This window comes from Monodelphis domestica, chromosome 1 (genome assembly GCF_027887165.1).
Source record: "Monodelphis domestica isolate mMonDom1 chromosome 1, mMonDom1.pri, whole genome shotgun sequence".
NCBI lineage: Eukaryota > Metazoa > Chordata > Mammalia > Didelphimorphia > Didelphidae > Monodelphis > Monodelphis domestica.
In genome coordinates this window covers 119,038,341-119,059,523 of record NC_077227.1, presented here as the reverse complement: position 1 = coordinate 119,059,523, position 21,183 = coordinate 119,038,341, and the positions used below count along the sequence as shown (strand labels likewise).

General features: G+C 36.2%; 1 protein-coding gene across 2 annotated transcripts in view; it reads right to left on the bottom strand.

Moving 5' to 3' along the window:
• ADAMTSL3 (ADAMTS like 3) overlaps positions 1-21,183 on the bottom strand; it is a 628,767-nt gene that overhangs the window by 221,534 nt on the left and 386,050 nt on the right. For both annotated transcript variants that reach the window (XM_007479267.3, XM_056805881.1), the window contains exon 8: positions 1,853-1,927. In XM_007479267.3, the coding sequence (XP_007479329.1) occupies positions 1,853-1,927 (75 nt within the window). The remainder of the gene's footprint in view (positions 1-1,852; positions 1,928-21,183) is intronic.

The following is a 21,183-nucleotide window of genomic DNA, read 5'->3' as shown; positions in this document are numbered from 1 at the left end:
TAAGAAATCATTTAGAAAAACAAAAAAATATGACCCAGAAAAAAATGTCTTAACTATGGGATTTTTTACTTGAAAATGAATAAGATCTCTCACCCCAAAGAATGAAATGTGGGTAATCTCAAAGTGGGGAATTTTTTCCTCTCTTACTTATAGGGTCAGTGAAACTCTGAGGTTTATTGTTTGGACTGTAATTGTCCTACTCACCCAAGCTCCTAAGTCTGTGCTTTCCAGGTGGAGAAAGTGAAGAATAGATAGCTATTGTGTTTTTATGGGATCTTTGACAGATTCTGAGATGTTTTGGAGCTGTTCTTTTTCAGAGAAGCTGAAAAAAAGTCCTCTTCCCAGAAAAGAAGTGTTATACAACAGTATATGTTACATAACATATAACACAACAGTACGAGTTATCTGGCAGATACCAGATATTGAATCCAATGTCTTTGTTTTACATATGAGAAAACCCAAGGACTAGGGAGACATAATGCTTAGAATAGTGTCTGATATAGAGCTGGAACTATAAGAGACTAATAAATCCAGTGATTTGCCCAAAATCCAGTAGGTGACTGAGGAAGAATTTGAACCTGTCTTTTGATACTACATCCAGTGTTCTTTGCAGTGTTCCATTCTGCCTCTCAATCAACCAAGATCATCCTTACTACATGTTCTCAAAGGCTAGTTGCAAATTCTGGAAGTTTCTATCAAACTGAAAAGGTTTTAAGTAAGTAACTATCAAAAGTCTTAATATGACCAGTAATGAAATATTTTGGCCATTAAATCTACTGAGGATTATCATTATCATCCTCTTTAGCTTTGTTTCATTCTTCCTTTTCTTCATCATCTACCATTGCTGCTGCTAATTTGACATTTATATAGGGCTTTAAGATTTGAAAAGTACTCTATAGGAAGAACTGATAGTGAATGCAGATCAAAGCATACTATTTTTTACTTTATATTTTTATGTTTATTTTTGGTCTGTTTTTTTTTCACAAGTCTAATATGTTTTGCATGATTGCACATGTGTAACCAATATCCAGCTGCTTACCATCTCAGGAAGGGGAGGAGGAGAGAGAGGGAGAGAAATTGGAATTCAAAATTTTAAGAAACTAATAATAGTTTTTTATATACAACTGGGAAAAATAAAAAAAAAAATCACTCTATATAGTAACTCATTTAAGCCTCTCAGCAACTCTGAAGAAGATACTTTTATTCCCATTTCACAGATAAGAAAACCAAAGAAATGAAGTGACATACCCAGGACTCTTTAGCTACTCTAATGTAGATATGTCACCGTCCATAGAGTTCATTAACACTAATGAAGTCATAGACACCTGAAGTTTAGAAGTAACGCTTACCAGAATGCACAGATCCAGTGATGGAAAGAACCTGTGATAAACTTACAAGTTGGTTTCCTCTATTAAAGCCAAACTAGCAAAGTTGATGTATAACCCTGTATTTTAATTATGTGTTTTTTTAAGTGCATGCTTTATATTTCTGTGATTAGTGAAGCAATGTAGGAAAGCTACTTTCCACCTCAAAATGAAGAGAGCCCTGTGCTCCATCAGGGGCTTAGGCTCACAGTCTGGCAGCCAGAGATACTTTAAGGATCTGATTCCAACTCCAACACAACAAATCTGAATGGAAAATTCTTAGAATGGTTCCAAGGACTTACTTTGTTTATTTTCTACATCCCCCACTGGTTAGTATCACATATACGAAAAGCATTCTTCTATATTCCACAGACGTAAATAATACAAGGGTGTGGATTTTTTAAAAGAGAGATTTCATCTGTTCTGGTTTGTAAATTGTCTGTTTGAAAGTAAATACAAGGTACACATCTTATAAAAGAGATATTTACAGAGGTGTGCTGGTCCTTTCACAGTGATCCTTACACTTCGACTCCCCAGTGGAACAGCAATCACATTTTCTTCCCCTAGAATGAGACAATAATAGAGCCATAGTAAGAACAGAGGGGATAGGGATGTTAACATACAAACCTCATTCTTGTGTTTCAAATTTTAACTTTAAATAGGCTTTGGTTATATTTTATGTCATAGTTCAATTCAAAATAGTTAATCTATTAATTAAGTAGTTCTTCAGTACTTACTCAGTGCCCTGTAGTAATCAAAGTGTTAGGAATGCAAAGAAAAAAAAATAAAAGACTTTCTGTCTTCAAGGGACTTACAGTCTATTGGAAGAAGTAATATACATATATTTAGGAGGGTTCCCACTTTAGACTTCAGCAAAGATATGAGAGAAACACAGAGACAATGGGATGAGAAGTCATGTGAATTTACTGATGATCACATGACAAAATCATATCTTCTGTCTGAAAAGGCATCATTCTATACAACTAGTACCACATCAATAGCCAAAACAATTGGGCTGTTTTAGAAAATATACATATAAACACACACACACATAGACCAATAACCTTGGAAGTCATTTTGAGTAGAGGGAAATTACATTTTATAAGCCCATACAACTCAAATATCAACAACAAATTAGTCACATATTTATATTCTATGGATTCCATCTGAATTTATTTTGCAATCTTTGGACTGACTCACAGATCTGCTTAGTTTGTTTTCCTCTGTTCCCTCCCACACATAAATGCAACTATCCAGCTGTTCCATCATATTTTGACCAATACCTCATTTCCTGTCACAGATCACAGTGTGAGTAGCAAGATGTATAGGAAATCAATCACCCACACAACATTAATTATTATGCTTTGGTTTAGATCGAGAAATTTATGTTAGGCCATTATTCCTCCTAGCAATAAACCCTTTTTTGCATATACTCTGGCACTACCTCAGCTTGTATAATGTTAACTCACACAAGAATACACTTCTGAATTTTTCTCACTCTGATCTAAAGCAGACCTAGTCCCATTTTCTCATTCTGGCTTTCTCTTGGTTGATTTTTCCTTTTTTTCATCCCACCTCCTTATTCTTCTGTCTATCCTCTAGTTCTTGGGACTACAGATATGGTTTAAAAAATAATGAGAACAGCATGAGGAATATGGAAATACATAATACATGACAACACTGGCAAAACCTATATCAGATTGTTTACTCTCTCAGGGTGAGGGAGGGAAGAGAATCTGAATAAAAAAATGTCAGAAAACAATTGTACAAAGTTGTTGCTAAATTCAATTAAAGAAAACAAATTTAAATACTAGTCAAAAAAAGAAAAAAAAGTGTGAAAAAATGAACTACCTACCCTGGCCACTCCCATACCCCAAGCATCAACAAATATTTTGAGAAAAATCTTTGTGCAATATCTTTTTTTTTTTTTTGTGAAATCCCTTTTGTTTCTCTGTCTGTTTAGGAAATATATGAATATGTGAGACAAGGACTAGTAGTAACCTTTTCAAAAGGGTGACCATCATTTTGAGCTTTTTTTTTTAAAGGTATTGGAGGGGTGCTGTGACTGTGGGGATAATTAAAAGTTGTTCTGGGAGGGAAAGGAACTCAGTAGAAAGCAGTGACTCTAGAGTCAAAGAACCTGAGTTCAAATCCCATGTCTGATGCTTAAAACTTAAGGACCTCCCTTAAGTCCCTTTATAACTTCCTTGAGTCTCAATTTCATTAACTGTAAAATGAAAAAGTTAAAGCAAATTGACTCCTTAAGTCTATTCTAATTTTAGGTCTATGATCCTATGTTGTTGTTATTGTTTTTTAACTCAAGATGAGACAACCTCTGTTCTTGCTACTGAAAACTAATCCATAGGTATATATTGCCATAAGATAGCAATGAAGTTGTTTCACAGTAAAAATTCAGGTCCAATTAACTGTCATGAGTGATTAGCAGATGATAGCAGTCCTGAAAAGACTGTTCTTAATTCAAAAATTTGTTTATAAAGAAGGTCTTTATTGGAGACAATCAATTCATCAAAACAGAGTTGCCCCTGGTAAACTGCCAAACTGCCTGATTGTACTTTTCTGTTTCTATTTTTTATGTTGTTTCAAAAAAGTTTCCTTTATATGCGGTACCAGCATCTCATAATACTGGGTAGTGAGCTCCACAATTGGAGTTCACACCAAATAAAAGTTTTATTTCTCACATCTTGAATCTCCCAAGATACTTAGTCTGAATTCACCTAGGGATTTATTAATTATCTAATATATTATTAAAGTTATTTTCAGGTGTATTTTATCTACATAATAGGTTATTAAACAGAGGCAGCTGTGTTGTACAATGGATAGAGTACCAGGCCTCAGAAACTTACTAGCTATGTGACCTTGGGCAAGTCACTAACCTTGTTTGCTTTAGTTTCCTCCTCTACAAATGAGCTGGAAAAGGAAATGGCAAAGCACACCAATATTTTTGGCAAGAAAACTAAATCGGTCTTCTTGAAGAATGAGTCATGACTGAGGCAACTGAACAATAACAAAAAAGAACTATAACTTCTTGTGGCCAAGAATGTTGCCATTTTCCAATTCAAGATAATCCAACAATGTACCTTCTACCTGCAAGGTATTATAAAGGAAAGCAAATAGTTAGGATACAAGGAAAAGTAAAATAAATGCGGAATAGAGGTCCAGGCAATGCTCTGAAAAATTTGAGGGCCAAGAGATTATTTGTTTTTTATTTACTGTCCTCCTTCTTTCCTGAAATCTACAGTCCATCAAGAGTAACCTTCTTGTCAAACCAATTTCATCTCATCTCTCCATATTTTAGCGTTGGTATTAGCTATTCCTCATGTCTAAAATGCATTCTTTTTTTTTTAATCAGCTCTGCCTTTTGGAATCCCTCAGGTTGAGCACAACCTTCTATAAATAATTCCTCCCAATTGTTAATGTCCTTTCCTAATGTACTATATACCTATTTTATGTTTATTCTGAAATATGCTTAAATTTACATAGTGTTTTCCCTGAGAAAAATAAACTTTTTAAGATCAAGCATTTAATAAATGCTTGTTCATTGATTCAATGTCCTAAGGAAAGGGGAATGGAAAGATTTAGAGAAGGCTCAGAGGATTAGAAGCATCTGATTCACAACCTGAAGGAAGGGAAGACCTTTATCTTTGTATCTTCTTTGTATCCCTGATCCCTAACACCGTATCTCATTTATAGTAGATGCTTTGGCCATTGAGAAAACATAAATTGAGTGACTATTACTTGTGAGGCACATGCTTTGTATTATATTTCCTTTGAGGTTTACATTTCTCATAGCCCAGAAATTAAATTACTTTATTTAAGCTCCCTTTAAGGCTACACCACAGTGGTATTGCCAGTAATTCCACAGGTACAGTATGACTGAGACTGCTCTTACTCTAAGTCATCTAAAGGGGAAATCCTTCAAAGGGGAAGTCAAAAGCTTGTCTTAATTTACTGTCATTTTGCGGTTCTGGCTCCTAAGGTCAATAATGAGTAGCATGAGGGTTCTGGTTACATCAGAAAATGCAGAAGCCCTTCCTTTTCCATAAATACACAGATTTTTCCCCTGTCATTTTAGAAAAAAAGCAAAAAGAAACAACAACTAAAACTTAAGATGATTTTCCATTTCTCTGAGGGAAAGTAAAAATAACTCTCACTGTGGGCAAAGGAATGAAATAAACAGACCACTTGAAATCTTTCCTATAATATTTGAGTAACAACAAAAATTGTGCAAGATTAATAACAACATTTATAATGTTTTTGTTGAACACTAAAATTCACATGCCTTCATTGATATCCATCATATTTGAATTAAAACTTCTATATATTTCATAAAAAGCTGATTCGTGAAACAACTTCTAGTTGACACAATAGAGAGATTATTGGAGGAAGGGTGGAGTAGGTAGCTAGGTGGCTCAGTGGCTAGAGGAAGTCTTGGGTTGAAATGTGCCTCAGATACAGATAACTCCATTTATCTCCCCTTGCCTAGCCCTTACTGCTCTTCTGTGTTGCAACCAATACAAAGTATTGCTACTAAGAGAGAAAATCCACATGATAAAAGCATATTTCCTCATCCCATGTGGCTCTTGTTCAGGTCTTTTCTTTTAATAATTCTTTCACGGAGAATCTACAATACATGGGAGGTATTTCTCTAGTTCTAGTTTAGTATTTTACATGATTTTTAGATCAAGGGCTAGAAGAAACTTCAGATGCCAACTAGTTCAACCTCTTCATCTTACAGATGGGGAAACTGAGCCCTGTACAGGTAAAGTCAGTTTCATACTGTATTATTCAGATGGCAAAGCCATTTAATTACAACTTTAAAAAAAACAGGTGGGACTTCTCCATTAGTGGCGGTGTAATGTCCCTGAACAACTTGCAGGGATCCAGGAGAAAAAAACACCATTCATAAGCAAAGGATAAACTATGGGAGTGGAAACACCAAGAAAAAGCAACTGCCTGAATACAGAGGTTGAGGGGACATGACAGAGGATAGACTCTAAATGAACACTCTAATGCAAATACTATCAACAAAGCAATGGGTTCAAATCAAGAAAACATCTAATGCCCAGTGGACTTACACGTTGGCTATGGGGGGTGGGCGGGAGGAAAAGAAAATGATCTATGTCTTTAACGAATAATGCTTGGAAATGATCAAATAAAATATATTTTAAAAAAAAAACAGGTGGGAGCACTACTTGAGATCCTACCAGAAAATACAGCTAATCCATCTAATAAGAGTGATCAGTAAATCAAGCCTAGAGATCATGAATGCAGCCTTGTGACCATTAGAAGGCTCCACTTGCAGAAAAGAGTTCAAGGTCACTTACCCCAGAGAGCAGTGAAATTGAAGAAGTTTGGGGCAGAAAACCAAAAGCCCTAGGTTCAAATGCTGACTCTGCTACAGGCTATGTAGGTGATCTTGGGGAAATCAGTTCTCCTCCCTGGGTTTCAGTTTCCTCATCTGAGGTTGGACTAAATGATTTTCAGGGTTTTTTCCACTTCTAAAGCCTATAAAGGAGAGGCAAATTTCCAGGACCTTTAAGTTCAAAATTTATTTCCTGTCTCTAACCTATCAGAAGTATCTTGGCACAATATTCTGTTTGTCTTTCTATACCCACCTTGTCCTAGATATTGAGGAGATAATCTTTCCTACCAGTGCAGCTTCTTTACTTGCCAGTCTTTGGTACATTCAGGACAGGGAACTCCCTTATCCTTTATCAGGCACAGGAAATGAAGCAAAAGCAGAAAAGCCATTTGTGAGTTGGAAAAAACCACTACTGTATTTAATTAAAATTTGAAAATAAAACAAATACATACCAACTGCCAGTGTTTGATAAGCGACAGTTTTTCTACTGTAAAGTTTCAATTTGAGTGGTTTAAAGTTGTTTTATTTTTTTAAGTGACCCAAATTAACCTTGGCGTTACAAGGCTGTATCTTCCATTTAAGACAGAGTTTTCAACTGATTGCATTGTAAAAATAATATCATCTCCATCACACCAAGAAATAATCTAAGATATACAACATACGGTGAGCTGTGAGAGAATGAGTTGCTTTTCTCTCCAGGAGTCTGTTTCATTTTCTATGGTGTTGTAAAGGATACTGACACTTTAAACTTATTTCTGAAGCAATTTCTAAAGGAATCTCTGGGCAGGGCTGTTAATTTAGTAAACTAGCACTGTATGTTTTAAAAAGGAGTAGCCAGGCAGCTGTAGAATAACATAAGCAGATGGGAGGGATCTGGAACACTTCTTTCCTTTTCAGAGAGAAAAATAAAAAAGCAAAAAGGTAGAAAAATCTCCTGTGTTGGCAACTGCTAGACAAGAGGCTTGACAGTCCCAGAAAAGATGGGACATCACATCTGGCTGGGTCATCTTTTTCCTTAATTTTTTTTTCTCCCATTAGTGACTGAGAAAACTAGAGAAGGAAAACAGAGATGAGTTTCTCTTGTTGATCAGAGTCTGGCAGGGAGCCCAGAGGGAGAGTCTCAGAACTCTCTCTTGGAGCATTTACTGCCCCAAATGCTCATCTGCCACAGCCTCTGTTATCTGCCTTGGTTAGTAATCTCTGTGTAAGCTTTCCCTTCTCAAAGAGGCCCTAAGCCCCCAAGGGGAGGGCCACTTTCTTATTCTTCTTTGGGATGCTCAATGCATAGCTTAAAGCAAGTGTACCATAAAGACCAAAGCAGATAATGCCTATGAGACTATGCTTAGTGCCAATATCAAGAAGGAAGCAGTAAAAGTAAGAAATGACAAACAGGTTAATTTTGGAAAAACATGAAAAGACTTTTTTGAAATTACAGAGTAAAATGAGCAGAACCAAGAGAAAATCACCTACAGCAACAGGAATACTGTTTGTTTATCTCCAGAGAAAGAATTGATGAATAGAAATAAGTAAGACATAGTTTTGTATGTGTGTGTAAATGTGTATACATGTGTATATATGTATATATATATATACACACACATATATGTGTATATATCTATATCTATATCTATATCTATATCTATATCTATATCTATATCTATCTATCTATATATATATATATATATATATATATATATATATATCTTTTGCCAAATGCCAAACAATACCTTCTCTAATAGGGGAAGAAGAAGGGGAAGGAAGAAGTTAACTTGGTATTTTATTTAACAAAAATGAAAATAATATTTTTTAAAGCGAGCTTAGGATGCTAAACAAAAGCAAGCAAGTCCAACAAACCATAAGCATTCAAGTTTTGTTTCTTTATTTTTTAGGATGCCTAAAAAGATATGCTACCATCAGACATGGTCCTGGGCATCTTGACCCCTACATAAATTTGCTCCTGTCAAAATTTATTCAAGATAATGCCATGAATAACTTACTAAAAATCCTTGTCTTAAGTGTACTTCTGCTAAGACCAATTTCAAGATGGTAGTGAGCTTTTATTTGTGGAAGAACCCTAGACAATAGCAATTCTCTTCAAATTTCTCTATGGTGACTCGGAAACCTCTTTATCCTGGAAGCTCACTCCACCCCTGGATTTCTGGTTGGCTGATTCCTCCCAAAATCTCCATTTTGAGGAGGATGCTCAGGGCATCCATGTATTAATTTCTCTGCAGGCTGCACTCCTGACTCTCCTGGGCTTTTTCTACAATGCCTTTGTGTTTGGTATCTTCAAGTTTACCAGTCACTTCCCTTTCCAGTTCTCTGTTATAAGATGTTTTCTCCCATTAGAATGTCAGCTTCACAATGGAATGACTTTCTATTTGTGTTTTCATCCCCAATATATAGAAAGTATTTAATAAATGCTAGTTTACTGGTCTTGATTCTAGGAGTACAGCCTAGGACTAGTCAGAGTAGTTGAACTTGAAAAGGGCTAATCAAGTAGAGATGAAAGGTGGGGAGCTGAGAAGATGTGATAAGGCTTTGGGAACCCCAATGCAACACATTCTGTGATACTTTTCACTTCACAAATCCAAGCCCTGAAAAGACAAGTCTCTGACAGCTCCTCTAAATCCCATCCATCAATTAAGAATCCCTGTGATGTGCAGGGAGAAAGGATGTGACAAGTTGTGGAGTGCAAATATTACGATTAAAATTACAATCTTTTGACTCTGCTTAGATTTTGGCTGGCCAGGAGTACATTTCCCATTTATGATACTGTTGATAATTATAACTAGCCTCCTGCAATGGTGTTCCATGTAAAGTAGCATTTGGGAGAGAAACAAGGCTCTTTGTTGGATTTTGCCTCTTCTTAGTACAAAAGAACCCAGGAAGGAAAGGGGCACTCCAAGGCAAAAAAATTTACTAAAGAAAATCTGGAGTTGTTGGAATGAGAATGAACCTATTAAACCAGATTGGAAGAGGCTATATCTAAACAAGGTAGGATTAAGTGGCATAGTGGAATGCTGGACCTGAAGTCAAGAGATCTAGGTTCAAATCCTACCTCAGACATTACGTGTATAACCATGGCTAATTACTTGCTTTTCTTAGCCTAATTTTCTTTATCTGCAAGGCAGAGAAAATAATTCTTGCTCTAATTATCTGACAGAGTTGTTATGAGGAAAGCCTTTTGCAAACACTAAAATACTAAACAAATGTGAGTTGTTATTATGACTCCAAGAGTTAAGAATGCATTTTACCGGGTATGAGAGCATCATGTCAGGGCCTTCTACTCTCCTTTCTAATAAATAACAGAAGACCCCATACTTGTCCCAAAATGAACCTCTTTTTCTGGCATTTGGCCTGTGGTGAGCAGTCTCTTTTTGGATTTTCTGAGTGCTCTAGCACACACAAAAGAGGACATGTCAATATTTAACTGTATGATTGCTCTATTAAGATTTTGGCAAATTATCTAATTCATTTGGTAAATTACTGGTAAGAGGGTCTCCTTTCTTTGACCTTAGTTCAATCCTATTACTAATTTTAAAAAGAAAGAGAAAAGGAAAAAAAAAACAAGAATCCACTGCAAATGTATTTATATAATGTTAGAGCCAGAGAAGATGCTGGAGTTTACAAAAACCATGGTGCAGAAAAAAAATTATGACTCATCAAAGGTCATCCTGGGTAATTAATAATATCAGAGCTAGACCTGGGACTTAATTAACTCTCTGGTCTCCTGCTTCTTTGTCTTCTCTTCTTTCTTTTACACCAGACTGTCCTTATTGTACTCAGATTTGCAAAGGTGGTTGTTGCTTTGTCATTTTTAGTTGTATCTAACTCTACTTGACTCCATTTGAAGTTTTCTTGACAAAGATGCTGGTGCTATTTGCTATTTCCTTTTCCTCCTTATTTAACTGAAGTGGAAATTGAGTCAAACAACGTTAAGTGACTTGTCCAGGGTGACACTGTTAGTGTCTGAGGCCAGATTTGGATTCAGAAAAATGAGACTTCTTGACTCCTGGCATTGCAACACTTTGCCACCCAAGTAAATGTTGAGATATTTTATAAAATGAACCAGGTAGCTGGTTTTAATAAATTTTGACATACCACAGTCCTGTTAAGGAAACTATTTCATTCAATGTAAGAGATAACTATTGAATCACTCCTTTTAGAGTTAGAGATTCAATGAAATTACTTTGTCTTACTGGATTATATTTCTTATCTACCCATCATTTTTTTACCAATTTCTTCTGGCTTACTATTAAAAAGGAAAACAAGTTGCACATATCTATAGTAGGTAGGGAACAAAAGTATAGGCCAGGCACTGCGTTAAGTGCTTTAGAAACATTATCTCATTTGATCCTCATAATAGCTCTATAAGGTGGGTGCTACTATTATCTTAATTTTACAGATGAGGAAACTATATCCATCTCATCCATCCCAGTATAAGGTTTCTGATAAGTATATGAAAAGAGTTTTTCTAGGAAGAAATCATAATAGGAGGGGCACAGTTTTTTTTTGGATGAAGGGAGTCTTGGTTCCACTAAATCCCAACACTATGTGAACTCTACATGAACAGGACCATAATTGGAAGAGTGGAAATTCTATTAAGTCTATGTCTCCAACTCTTCAATTAGCTGTTTTGTTTGTATCTCAAGAATGTGGTTCATCTGTTGCTATTTTTTTAGTCTCAGAAGTACATATAAGTCTTTTGCATCTTTTGCATTCACTCCAACTCACCCATGGAAAACTTATTAAATTCTGCCTCTCTCCCTTCCTCCTCTTTTGAGTAGAATGCTTGCCCATTACAGCCAAATGATTGTCTCATTTTTCTCATAGAAAAGATCTTGGATCAATACTCTTGCACCTTGAATCTGCCTCAGCATATGATGGAAATGATATCCTGTTCACAACCTTGTGTGCTTTCTCTTGAGCAGGGATGTGCCAATATTGTCTCATTTCAACACTGACTCGGTATGAATCCAAGTTAAGATATGAACAATCACTTGGCAATGTGTACCTAAAATCTGTGCTTATCCTGCAGGCACTACTGATACACAATCAAAAAAGGAGACATGGCTTCATTTCCACATTTCATTCACACAGAGCATGATTACATAGAAGTGCTTCCATATGGTATGTGGAAAATCTTAGCCAAAAATGGGGTTTGTCTTGCCAAATTCAGAGCAAGAAAAACAGACGTGAACAAACCATACTAAAAATTAAGGAATAGGAATGCTATATACATGGAATCAGGAGATGCTTGCTATTTTTAGCCTTAACTCAGGTACATGTATTTGAGACCTAATGAAAAGCCAGGAGCACCCAAAATGAGACACTCCCTTCTCTTGCCAAATATTCTTCTTGAAGATATTATTTTAAAATATGGATTTTTTTTCTCAAAAAGTTCTAGACTTGGAACTTAGGGGGGGTGTTAGTAAAATTTTAAAACCAATTTTCCAAAAAATGTACACAAGGCACACTTAAAAAAAACCCAAAAAACTCTTACCTTCTGCTTTAGAATCAATACTGCGTATTGATTCCAAGGTAGAAGAGTGATAAGGATAGGCAAAGGGGATTAAGCAACTTTCCCAGGATCACCAAGCTGTCTGAGGTCAGATTTTGAATTCAGAATCTCCCATCTGTAAGCTTAGCTCTCAATCCACTGAACCACCTAGCTGTCCTCTATGAATGCTTTTAAATACAATATATATTATTAAAGTCTAGGAAATTTAAAAAAACAATAACTTGATCCCTGATTTATAATGTTTGCAGATTTCTGAGGTATAGATGTTCATACTGAAAATTTAACAGTAGGCTTTAGTTAGAGCTAACTCTATTAGAACCCTTTTAAATCCTTTATTGTCACCCATTTCCATTCTTCACTAAGTCAAGAGTTTCATCACATTTAGCCAGTTATTTGGACTCTCTCAGGTTGTATATGAGTGCATATAAATGCTTTTGAAACATAACCTCATTTGATTCTCACAACAACTATATCATCTTCATTTTACAGATGAGAAAACTGAGGAAGACAAAAGTTAAGTGACATAAAAAAATGTCTGATGCTGGATTTATTGTTTTTGGATTATAGAAGCTAAGGTTCCACCATTTCCCAACAATATTTTCTCAAACATTTCCATAACTAGGAGTGTAAATTCTATTCAGTATATGTCCCAAACTCTTCAATTAAATGTTTTGTCATACACTCACAGGTATGCAGCATAGTGATACAGTACAACCCCTTCTTCAATTTACTTTTCCCTCTGAGAAATCTCATTCCTCTTCCCAATTCCTCCTTCCTTCTATCTTGATTCCAACCTGAGTTCTTTCTTGGCCCCTGATGAAACAGGGTCCCTTCTGGCATATTCTCTAAGCACAAGCATTAGGGTTCAGGAATACATGTAATTTCATGCAATTCCCCAATAGCCTATGAAAACTTTAAGGCACTATATAAATGTCAACTATGATGATGATGAAGATGATGATTTGACCTCCCCTCCACTCTCTCTTTCTTCTAAAAAATCTTCCCAAACTAGTCCTTTGCATACTACACTGTCTTCTTCCTACTCCTACTATTAAACTTTCTTAAGTGTTGGGTTGTCCTTGTTACTCACATTTCTCTGATTCATTCCTGGATTCTGGGTCCAAGTTTTTCATCCCTTGAAGAACTTTCTCCAAAATAAACTCAGAGGAGATAGCTTTCCCATTAAGAATGCTTTAATCATAGACCAAGTCATGTCCTTTATCTAATCAAAAATCTTATACTGACTACTTATTGCCTACCAATTAAAGTGCTAATTTCTTTGTCTGCCATTCAAGGACCTCCATCATTTCACCACACCCTATATTGCCAGATTTAGCAAAATTTTCCTTCAGTCTCTCCATACTATCATAAAAAGTAGACCACTGTCCCTTGAAATAACCTTGCATTCTCAGGCCTCCTGGTCTTTGTGCATGTTGTCCTAAATATACCTATACTCTCCTCAATCTTCCTCTTCAACTACTATCTTTTAAAGTGTAAATAGGGTAGTTAGGTAGCACAATAGATGGAGCACCAGTCCTGGAGTTGGGAGGATCTGAGTTCACATCTAGCATCAGATACTTGCTAGCTGTGCGACTCTGGCAAGTTGCTTAACCCCAATTACCTAGTCTTTGCTGCTCTTCTGTCTTGGAACTAACACTTGGTATCAAGTCTAAGACAGATGTTAAAGGTTTAGGGGAAAAAAGCCTAAATAAAAGGCTTCTTCCATGAAGCCTACCATGATCCCACTCCCCATGATGTTGTCCTGAATTACTGTCAGTAAAAATCTCCTTCAGACTTCAAAAGTAGTTTTGTTTTTCTTTGTTAACGTTAATAAATTTTGAGTTATGCTAAAGTCTTATGCCTCTACTAATCTGTAAGCTCAGTGAAGGAAGGAACTATCATTATCTTAACTAAAGTTTGCTAAATCTCCCCCGCTGCCTAGTCCAACTGTACACACATAGTGGCATATTCTTGAAAAATGTTTAGTTCATACTAGAAATACTCAGTAACTACCATATAGTACATTCTTCATAGATAGAAACAGTCTCAATTCTGGAACGATTTATAGTCACAAATAAAGTTCATTCAATTATGTATTCAATAGATGAATCTGTGTTTATACACATCTTCATTTATATGGAACTAAAATAAGAGATCCAACCTCCTAGAATAAAAGATAGCCTTATATACATGTAACACCAGGTCTGACATGGGAGTTGAGACTTCTTCTTTCACAAGGGGTCCTCCACTCTGGAATTCAGTCCTAAGTATGTCTGACCTCTAAAGAAAAGGATCAGAATCTTCTCCTTTCCCACTTCCTGTATTCTCTTGCTCCTTACTCCTTGCAGATCTGAGAAAATCCACTTAAAGAAAGGTTAGGTTTGGCTCATGATGAAGATTTTCCCCAAAACAATTAGGAAGATACTCAATGTACAATGCAAATCAGGTATCAAACAATATTCATCCACACAAAAGAAATACCCAGAACTCCAAAAACTCATAAATGAGCATTGACAAAGATAAAAATTATGAAACAGGAATCATAATTCTCATTCTTTCTTGGGAGGCTAGTACTTAAATATCAAAACAAACATTTTGTTGAACCCAGAAATAGCTGTTTCATCTATGGCTTAAGCTCAGTACTAATAAAACAACTTCTTTGAGGATCATGTATTTTGGGAAGCCTGAATGTGGTTTGGCCTCAGCCTTTGGCAGTTGTCCTCATCTACCTTGGAAATGCTTGAGTAAATGAATAGCCTGCCACTGCCTACCTTTCCAGGCTTCTCATAACTTACTTCCCTCCACATTCAGATCTCAACTAGAGCATCACCTTTGGCAAGAAGCCTTTTCTAGTCTTCCTTAATCTCAATTCTTCTCCCTGAGATTACTACCAATTTATCCTATATATATGACTTTTTGTATATATGATGTTTCCCTCATTAAACTAACTTTCTGAGAGCAGGTAAGTATATGTGTGTGCATGTATGCATATACATGCATATGTACGTGTGCATGCATGTGCCTTTCTCTGTATTCTCAGTACTTAGCACAGGGCCTGGCACATAGTAGTGTCTTAAAAAATGAGATTCCATTAATTGCAAAGAGTGCCTCCAACATTGTGGCTGGCACTGATTGAAGGAGCCAAGAGATTCAAGCTTCTGAAACTCACAAGGTTGCCTCTAAGACCAGAATTTCCAATTCTAGCTTGATATTGGGTCTCCTCTAATAAGGGAAATATAATCAGAAGAGAGAACCTATGGTCCAGTGTCAGGCTCACTTAGGCTGTACACATGCTAGTTTCTATGAGTGAGTGGCCACCATAGCTACTGGTGACAAAAAGCCCTTCCCGTCTTCAAAGGAAGTCATGAAAACAGACAGACAGAAAGACAGAAAGAGAGAGAGAGAAAAAAAAATACAGAGGGAGAAAGAAAAGAAATAGAAAGAAAAGAGAAAGAGAAAGAAAGGAGAGAGAGAGAAGGAGAGACAGGGCAAGGAAGAAGAAGAGGGAGGGGGAAAGAGACAGAGACAGAGAGATACACAGAGAGAGCAGAGACTGAAGAAGAGAGACTGATAAAGGTAAAAAAAAATCACAGAGTGACCCATAGAAAGAGAAAGAGAAAGGGAAAGAGCAAGAGACATAGAGATAGAATAGAAGATAAGGAGCCAGAGAGATAGTGAAGGGGAGGGGGCTTCATACAATTCCCAGTTCAGTTAGGAAGAAGTAAGAGTTACTCATGGTAAGTCTACTAAATTTCTTTTCTTGGCTCTGTGGCTAATCCTGAGGTGGAATGGAACACAAGGCTATGCATTTCTTTTTAGCAAGTGGCTCAAACTCTTTTTCTTCTTTCTCATCGGGCTAAAACCATATTCCACTAAGATTGCATCTATCACACAAAGACACATACACATACACCCAGATTTGAGGGAAGATTGAGAATTATTCTATGTGCTATTATAAATCACACTAAGCAAAGAGAAGTAGCATTTTCTTTTCCAAAAGTAGTACCATTTTATAGCGGGAAGATTGTATAGTCTAACCTTCCCATTTATCTAACAAGGAAACTGAGACTAAAAGACAAAAGACTTGCTTAACACCATCCACCGAGTTTATGCCATATCCAAAACTAAGATCAAGCTAGACTTCAACAAGCAAACAAAATATTTAACTTAAATTTTTTTTCAATTACATGTAGAAACAATTATCTGACATTTTGTGATTCAAATTTTCTCCCTAGTAAATAGTTTGATATAGATTACCAATGCTTCTGTGCAATATATATTTCCATATTCCTCATGCCATGAGAGAAGACACATATCACACATACAATGAAAAATGCATGAAAGAAATAAAGTGAAAGATGGCATTCTTCGATCTGCACGCACACTCCAACAGTTCCTTCTTTGGCTGTGGAGAGCACTTCTCATGAATTTCTTAGGGTTATCTTAGAAGTAAATGAAAAAAAAAATTAAGCACTTACTTCATGCGAGGTACCAGGCTAGGTGCTGGAGATATGAGGACCAAAAAAACAACAAAAAACTGGTCCCTGCCTTCTGGAGCTTACATCCTACCTAGAGAAAGTAATGTGTACTGCTTATCCAGTCATATTTCTCTCATCCTGTAACTATATGGACATGTGGATAGGAAGAGATCTTGTGATTTCATGATGAGTATATCTACCAGTGTGAGAACTCCCTCCATCAACATAGATTTATCAACTAAATCTTAAGGAATCATCTGAAACACAAAGGGAGGATTAAGTGACTTTCCAAAAGTCATAAAGTTAGAAAGGAGTAAAATTTGAACCCAAATTTCCTTGAATCCAACTTCCACATTTTATTGGTCACACAACATTGCCTTTAAAGCACACTCATGTGAAAAATGAAATCACATGCCTTTTCTCCACAACTAGAAAATGTCACAGAAAAGAGTGACATTAATTTCTGAGAATTATAGACCTAAAAATGTCATTTGTGAAATAGGAGTTCATATTAGGGACTATATTAAATGCATTTCTATGCAATTTTCATTAGAATGATGAAGCAAATCGCTCCTAACCAGAGAAAGAGATTCTTTCTTGAAACATATGTGTATATTAAGCTCTTTAAAAAATAATGAATGTAGCTGCGCTCTTTGTGGTGGCCAAAAATTGGAAAATGAGGGGATGCCCTTCAATTGGGGAATGGCTGAACAAATTGTGGTATATGTTGGTGATGGAATACTATTGTGCTAAAAGGAATAATAAAGTGGAGGAATTCCATGGAGACTGGAACAACCTCCAGGAAGTGATGCAGAGCGAGAGGAGCAGAACCAGGAGAACATCGTACACAGAAACTAATACACTGTGGTACAATCGAAGGTGATGGACTGCTCCATTAGTGGCAATGCAGTGATCCTGAACAACTTGGAGGGATCTATGAGAAAGAACATCATCCACATTCAGAGGAAGCACTGTGGGAGTAAAAACAACGAGGAAAAGCAACTGCTTGACTACAGGGGTGGAGGGGACATGTCTGAGGAGAGACTCTAAATGAACACTCTAATGCAAATACCAACAACTTGGAAATGGGTTCGAATCAAGAACACATGTCATACCCAATGGAATCACGGGTCAGCTATGGGAGAGGTGGGGGGTGGGGGGAAGGAAAAGAAAATGATCTTTGTCTCCAATGAATAATGTTTGGAAATGATCAAATAAAATGTTGTTTTGTTTTGTTTTTTAAATGAATGTATCTACCCAGCAAAGTGGCAACAATGGAAGGGGCTTTGGAGTTAAGCTTGACATTTAAGTTCCATCTCTGACATGTCATTTAACTGCTAGTGGCCAAAACAACTTTATGAAACTGAAAGTTAACAGAGAAATAATTAAGTCATCAAAGAAGTCATCAGAATTGGTAGAAGTCTCCATAATTAAAAGGTCTCCACACTGAGAAAATCAAAGGTCTAGACAAAGCAAAAAGCTCTATTTTAGGTATTTCAGATTAAACCCCACAGACCCTCCTAAAGGAAAATTAACTTTATGGATCTTACCAAGTCTTTGGAGGGAAGCCTGCTACTGTGAAAAATGCAGAGAGCTCAGATGACTGAAACCCTCAACTTTTCCTTTAGATTGGAAATCTCCTGAGACTACAAGCCAAAAATTAGGGCCAAACCTAACACAGTCAACTTCTCCAACAGGATCAATGCTGTAGGCATAAACTTCAGTGCTAATGAAGACAGCAGATTCATTAGGGTTTCCACACAGAGACTCTTTATTCACTAGCCAAGAGGGACAGCTGCCGAAGGCCCACCACAGTGAGGGGTTCACATGGTCTTAATTCAATTTAACAAACATTTACTGAATTCCTAATACATGAAAGTTGCTGTTTGAGGTGTTGATAGATGTACAAAGTTGTATGTCCTCCCCCATTAAGTAGATGATAGTCTGGTAGAAAGAATACAAATATTTATAAAGATAAAATACAACATATTTATATAAAAACAAACACTGGGAGTCAAGGTGTGTAAAAGAGGTTCCAAAAAAGAGAAATGGGAATTTATCAGGGGAGATCTTTTCTGGAATGGGATAATGCAATCAAGGAAGGTTTATGGAAGAAAGGGTAATAGAGGTTGGCCTTGAGGAATGTGCAGGGTTTCTACTAGTAAGATGCAGGAGATAGGTCCATTTCAGGGGCAAAGTTAGCTAAAAACAATAAAATTGTGTAATGGCAGGATTTGGGGGCAAAAGGTAAAATACTACTATGCTGTTGGAGCTATGACCTGATATAATCTTTTTTGGGGAAAAAACTGGGTAATATACAATAAGAATTACAAAACTACTTTGACCCAGTAATCCTACTACCAGGACTGCATCCAAAGAATGTATTAGAGAGGGAGAGGTATAAAAATTAATATGAGCTTTATTTACAAGAGCAAAAAACTGGGAAAGCCTTTATGTCGAATGATATAGGAATGTATGAATAAATTTTATTTGTGACTATAGAGAGGCACCACCGATAATGGATAGTGTTTGGAATTTAGGATCAGTTTGATTTAGGTACAAATGCTTCCTCAAATCCTTAATTAGGTGTATGACCCTAACAAGTCACTTAGTCTCTAAATGACTCAGAGAACTCCCTAGGACATATCTATAAGCCATAGAAAAACTGTAATCTGTATCAGTGGAGGAAGTTTCCACTTTAGGAGCTCTCCATAGTAATGAAATCGCAAATATTTTAGATATTTGAATTCATATGAATGGATCCATTTTTTCTTTGCTGTGGGTTCTCCTTCTAATGGTACAAGTCATTTTTCTATTCTGGGCAACTCCTACCCATGCTCATGCACTAGGAGTCTACTCCACATGCCACAGACCTTCACCAGGTCTTTTAAACTCACATGAGAACCAATGCAGCACTTGTGTTGTCTAACTCTTATCTCTCCCAGTCTGCTATATGATCAGCTCATCTCCTTTTCCAATCATACATCTTCTGGGTATCTTTTAGACCATTTCTTATGTGTAAGACATCATTAGAAATATGCCATGGCCCATTTATGGCCACCATCTTCTCCCTGTTGCCACTTGGGATATTGTAATTATAATGATTTTGAGATGATTTCATTCTATTATTTGTAGGTATATAATATCAGGAAAAAATATTGCTGTTAAAAAAAGATGGATTTTTGTTTTAAGAGGTAACTTTGGGATAATTGAAAGTGTTCCATTTCCCAAGTAAAATTTGTCCAGCTTGCTCTTTTCCCCCTACAAAATTATGGGCCTAATTCATTTTCCATCAGCATTGTCTTTCTAAGGATTATCACTTTATGGACTAACCTAATGGGCTATCTATCAAACCAAATATCATAGTAAAACATATTCTTCATATATTTGCTTTTCCCTGTGTGAACAATTAGGCCAAATAATTTAGAGAGGTTATTGGTCTCATTTAGGTACTGTGATGGTAAATTAGGGTTTGAAAAATGTAACAGGGTTATCCCCCAAAATAAACATTTGGAAGACTGCATCCCTGTGTACAGAATTCCTTTTCCATCTGGATCTTGGTATAGACATCCTTCATGATCACGGCATGCTGATAAGCATGCTTGGTAAACACAAATTTCTATGTGTTATGCCTTGCTTGATATTAATAATCAGAAAATTGTTGAGTAAAATAGAATTTACAGTTATCATTCAAAGGTTTGTATATAATCTTAAAGTATTCTTAGGAGATACCTTGTTGGAGGACACCTTCTATGACTACATTTTGCCACAAGTCAAATGATTTTCTTATAATCAAAAAACAATAAAAATAGTGGCAACCTGTTATCTCTGTCAGTCATTATGTGCCAAGAACTACTCTAAGCACTAGACTTTGTCTATGAAGATGTGGTCTGAGGTAAAATATTGTTTGTGCTGACTCTCTTTTACTTTCCTTTGTTTTCAAAGATAACCCTGAATTATGTGTAGGTCACTCCCCATAAAGATGTTAAAGAGATTTTTTTAAAATAGTCAGTTTCATAGATATCTTCTTTAAAAATCATATGTGCCTGCTCTATGCCAGGCACTGTAAAAGAATACCAAAAAGAAGCAAAAGATAGTCCTTACCTAAAATCTACAATCTAATGGGGAAGATATCATGCAAATATATATATATATATATATATATATATGTTTGTTTGTTTGTTTGTTTGTTTATTTAAGCAAGAATACAGAATAAATGTGGTCATTATTGTTTGGTTATTTCCATTATGTCTGATACTTCATGACCCTGTTTGAGGTTTTCTTGGCAAAAATACTAGAGTGGTTTGCCACTTCCTTCTCCAAATCACTTTATAGATGAGGAAATTGAGGGAAACATGACTAAGTCACTTGCCCAGGGTCATGCAGTTAGTGTCTGATGCTGAATATGAACTCAGAAAGATGAGTCTCCCTGAT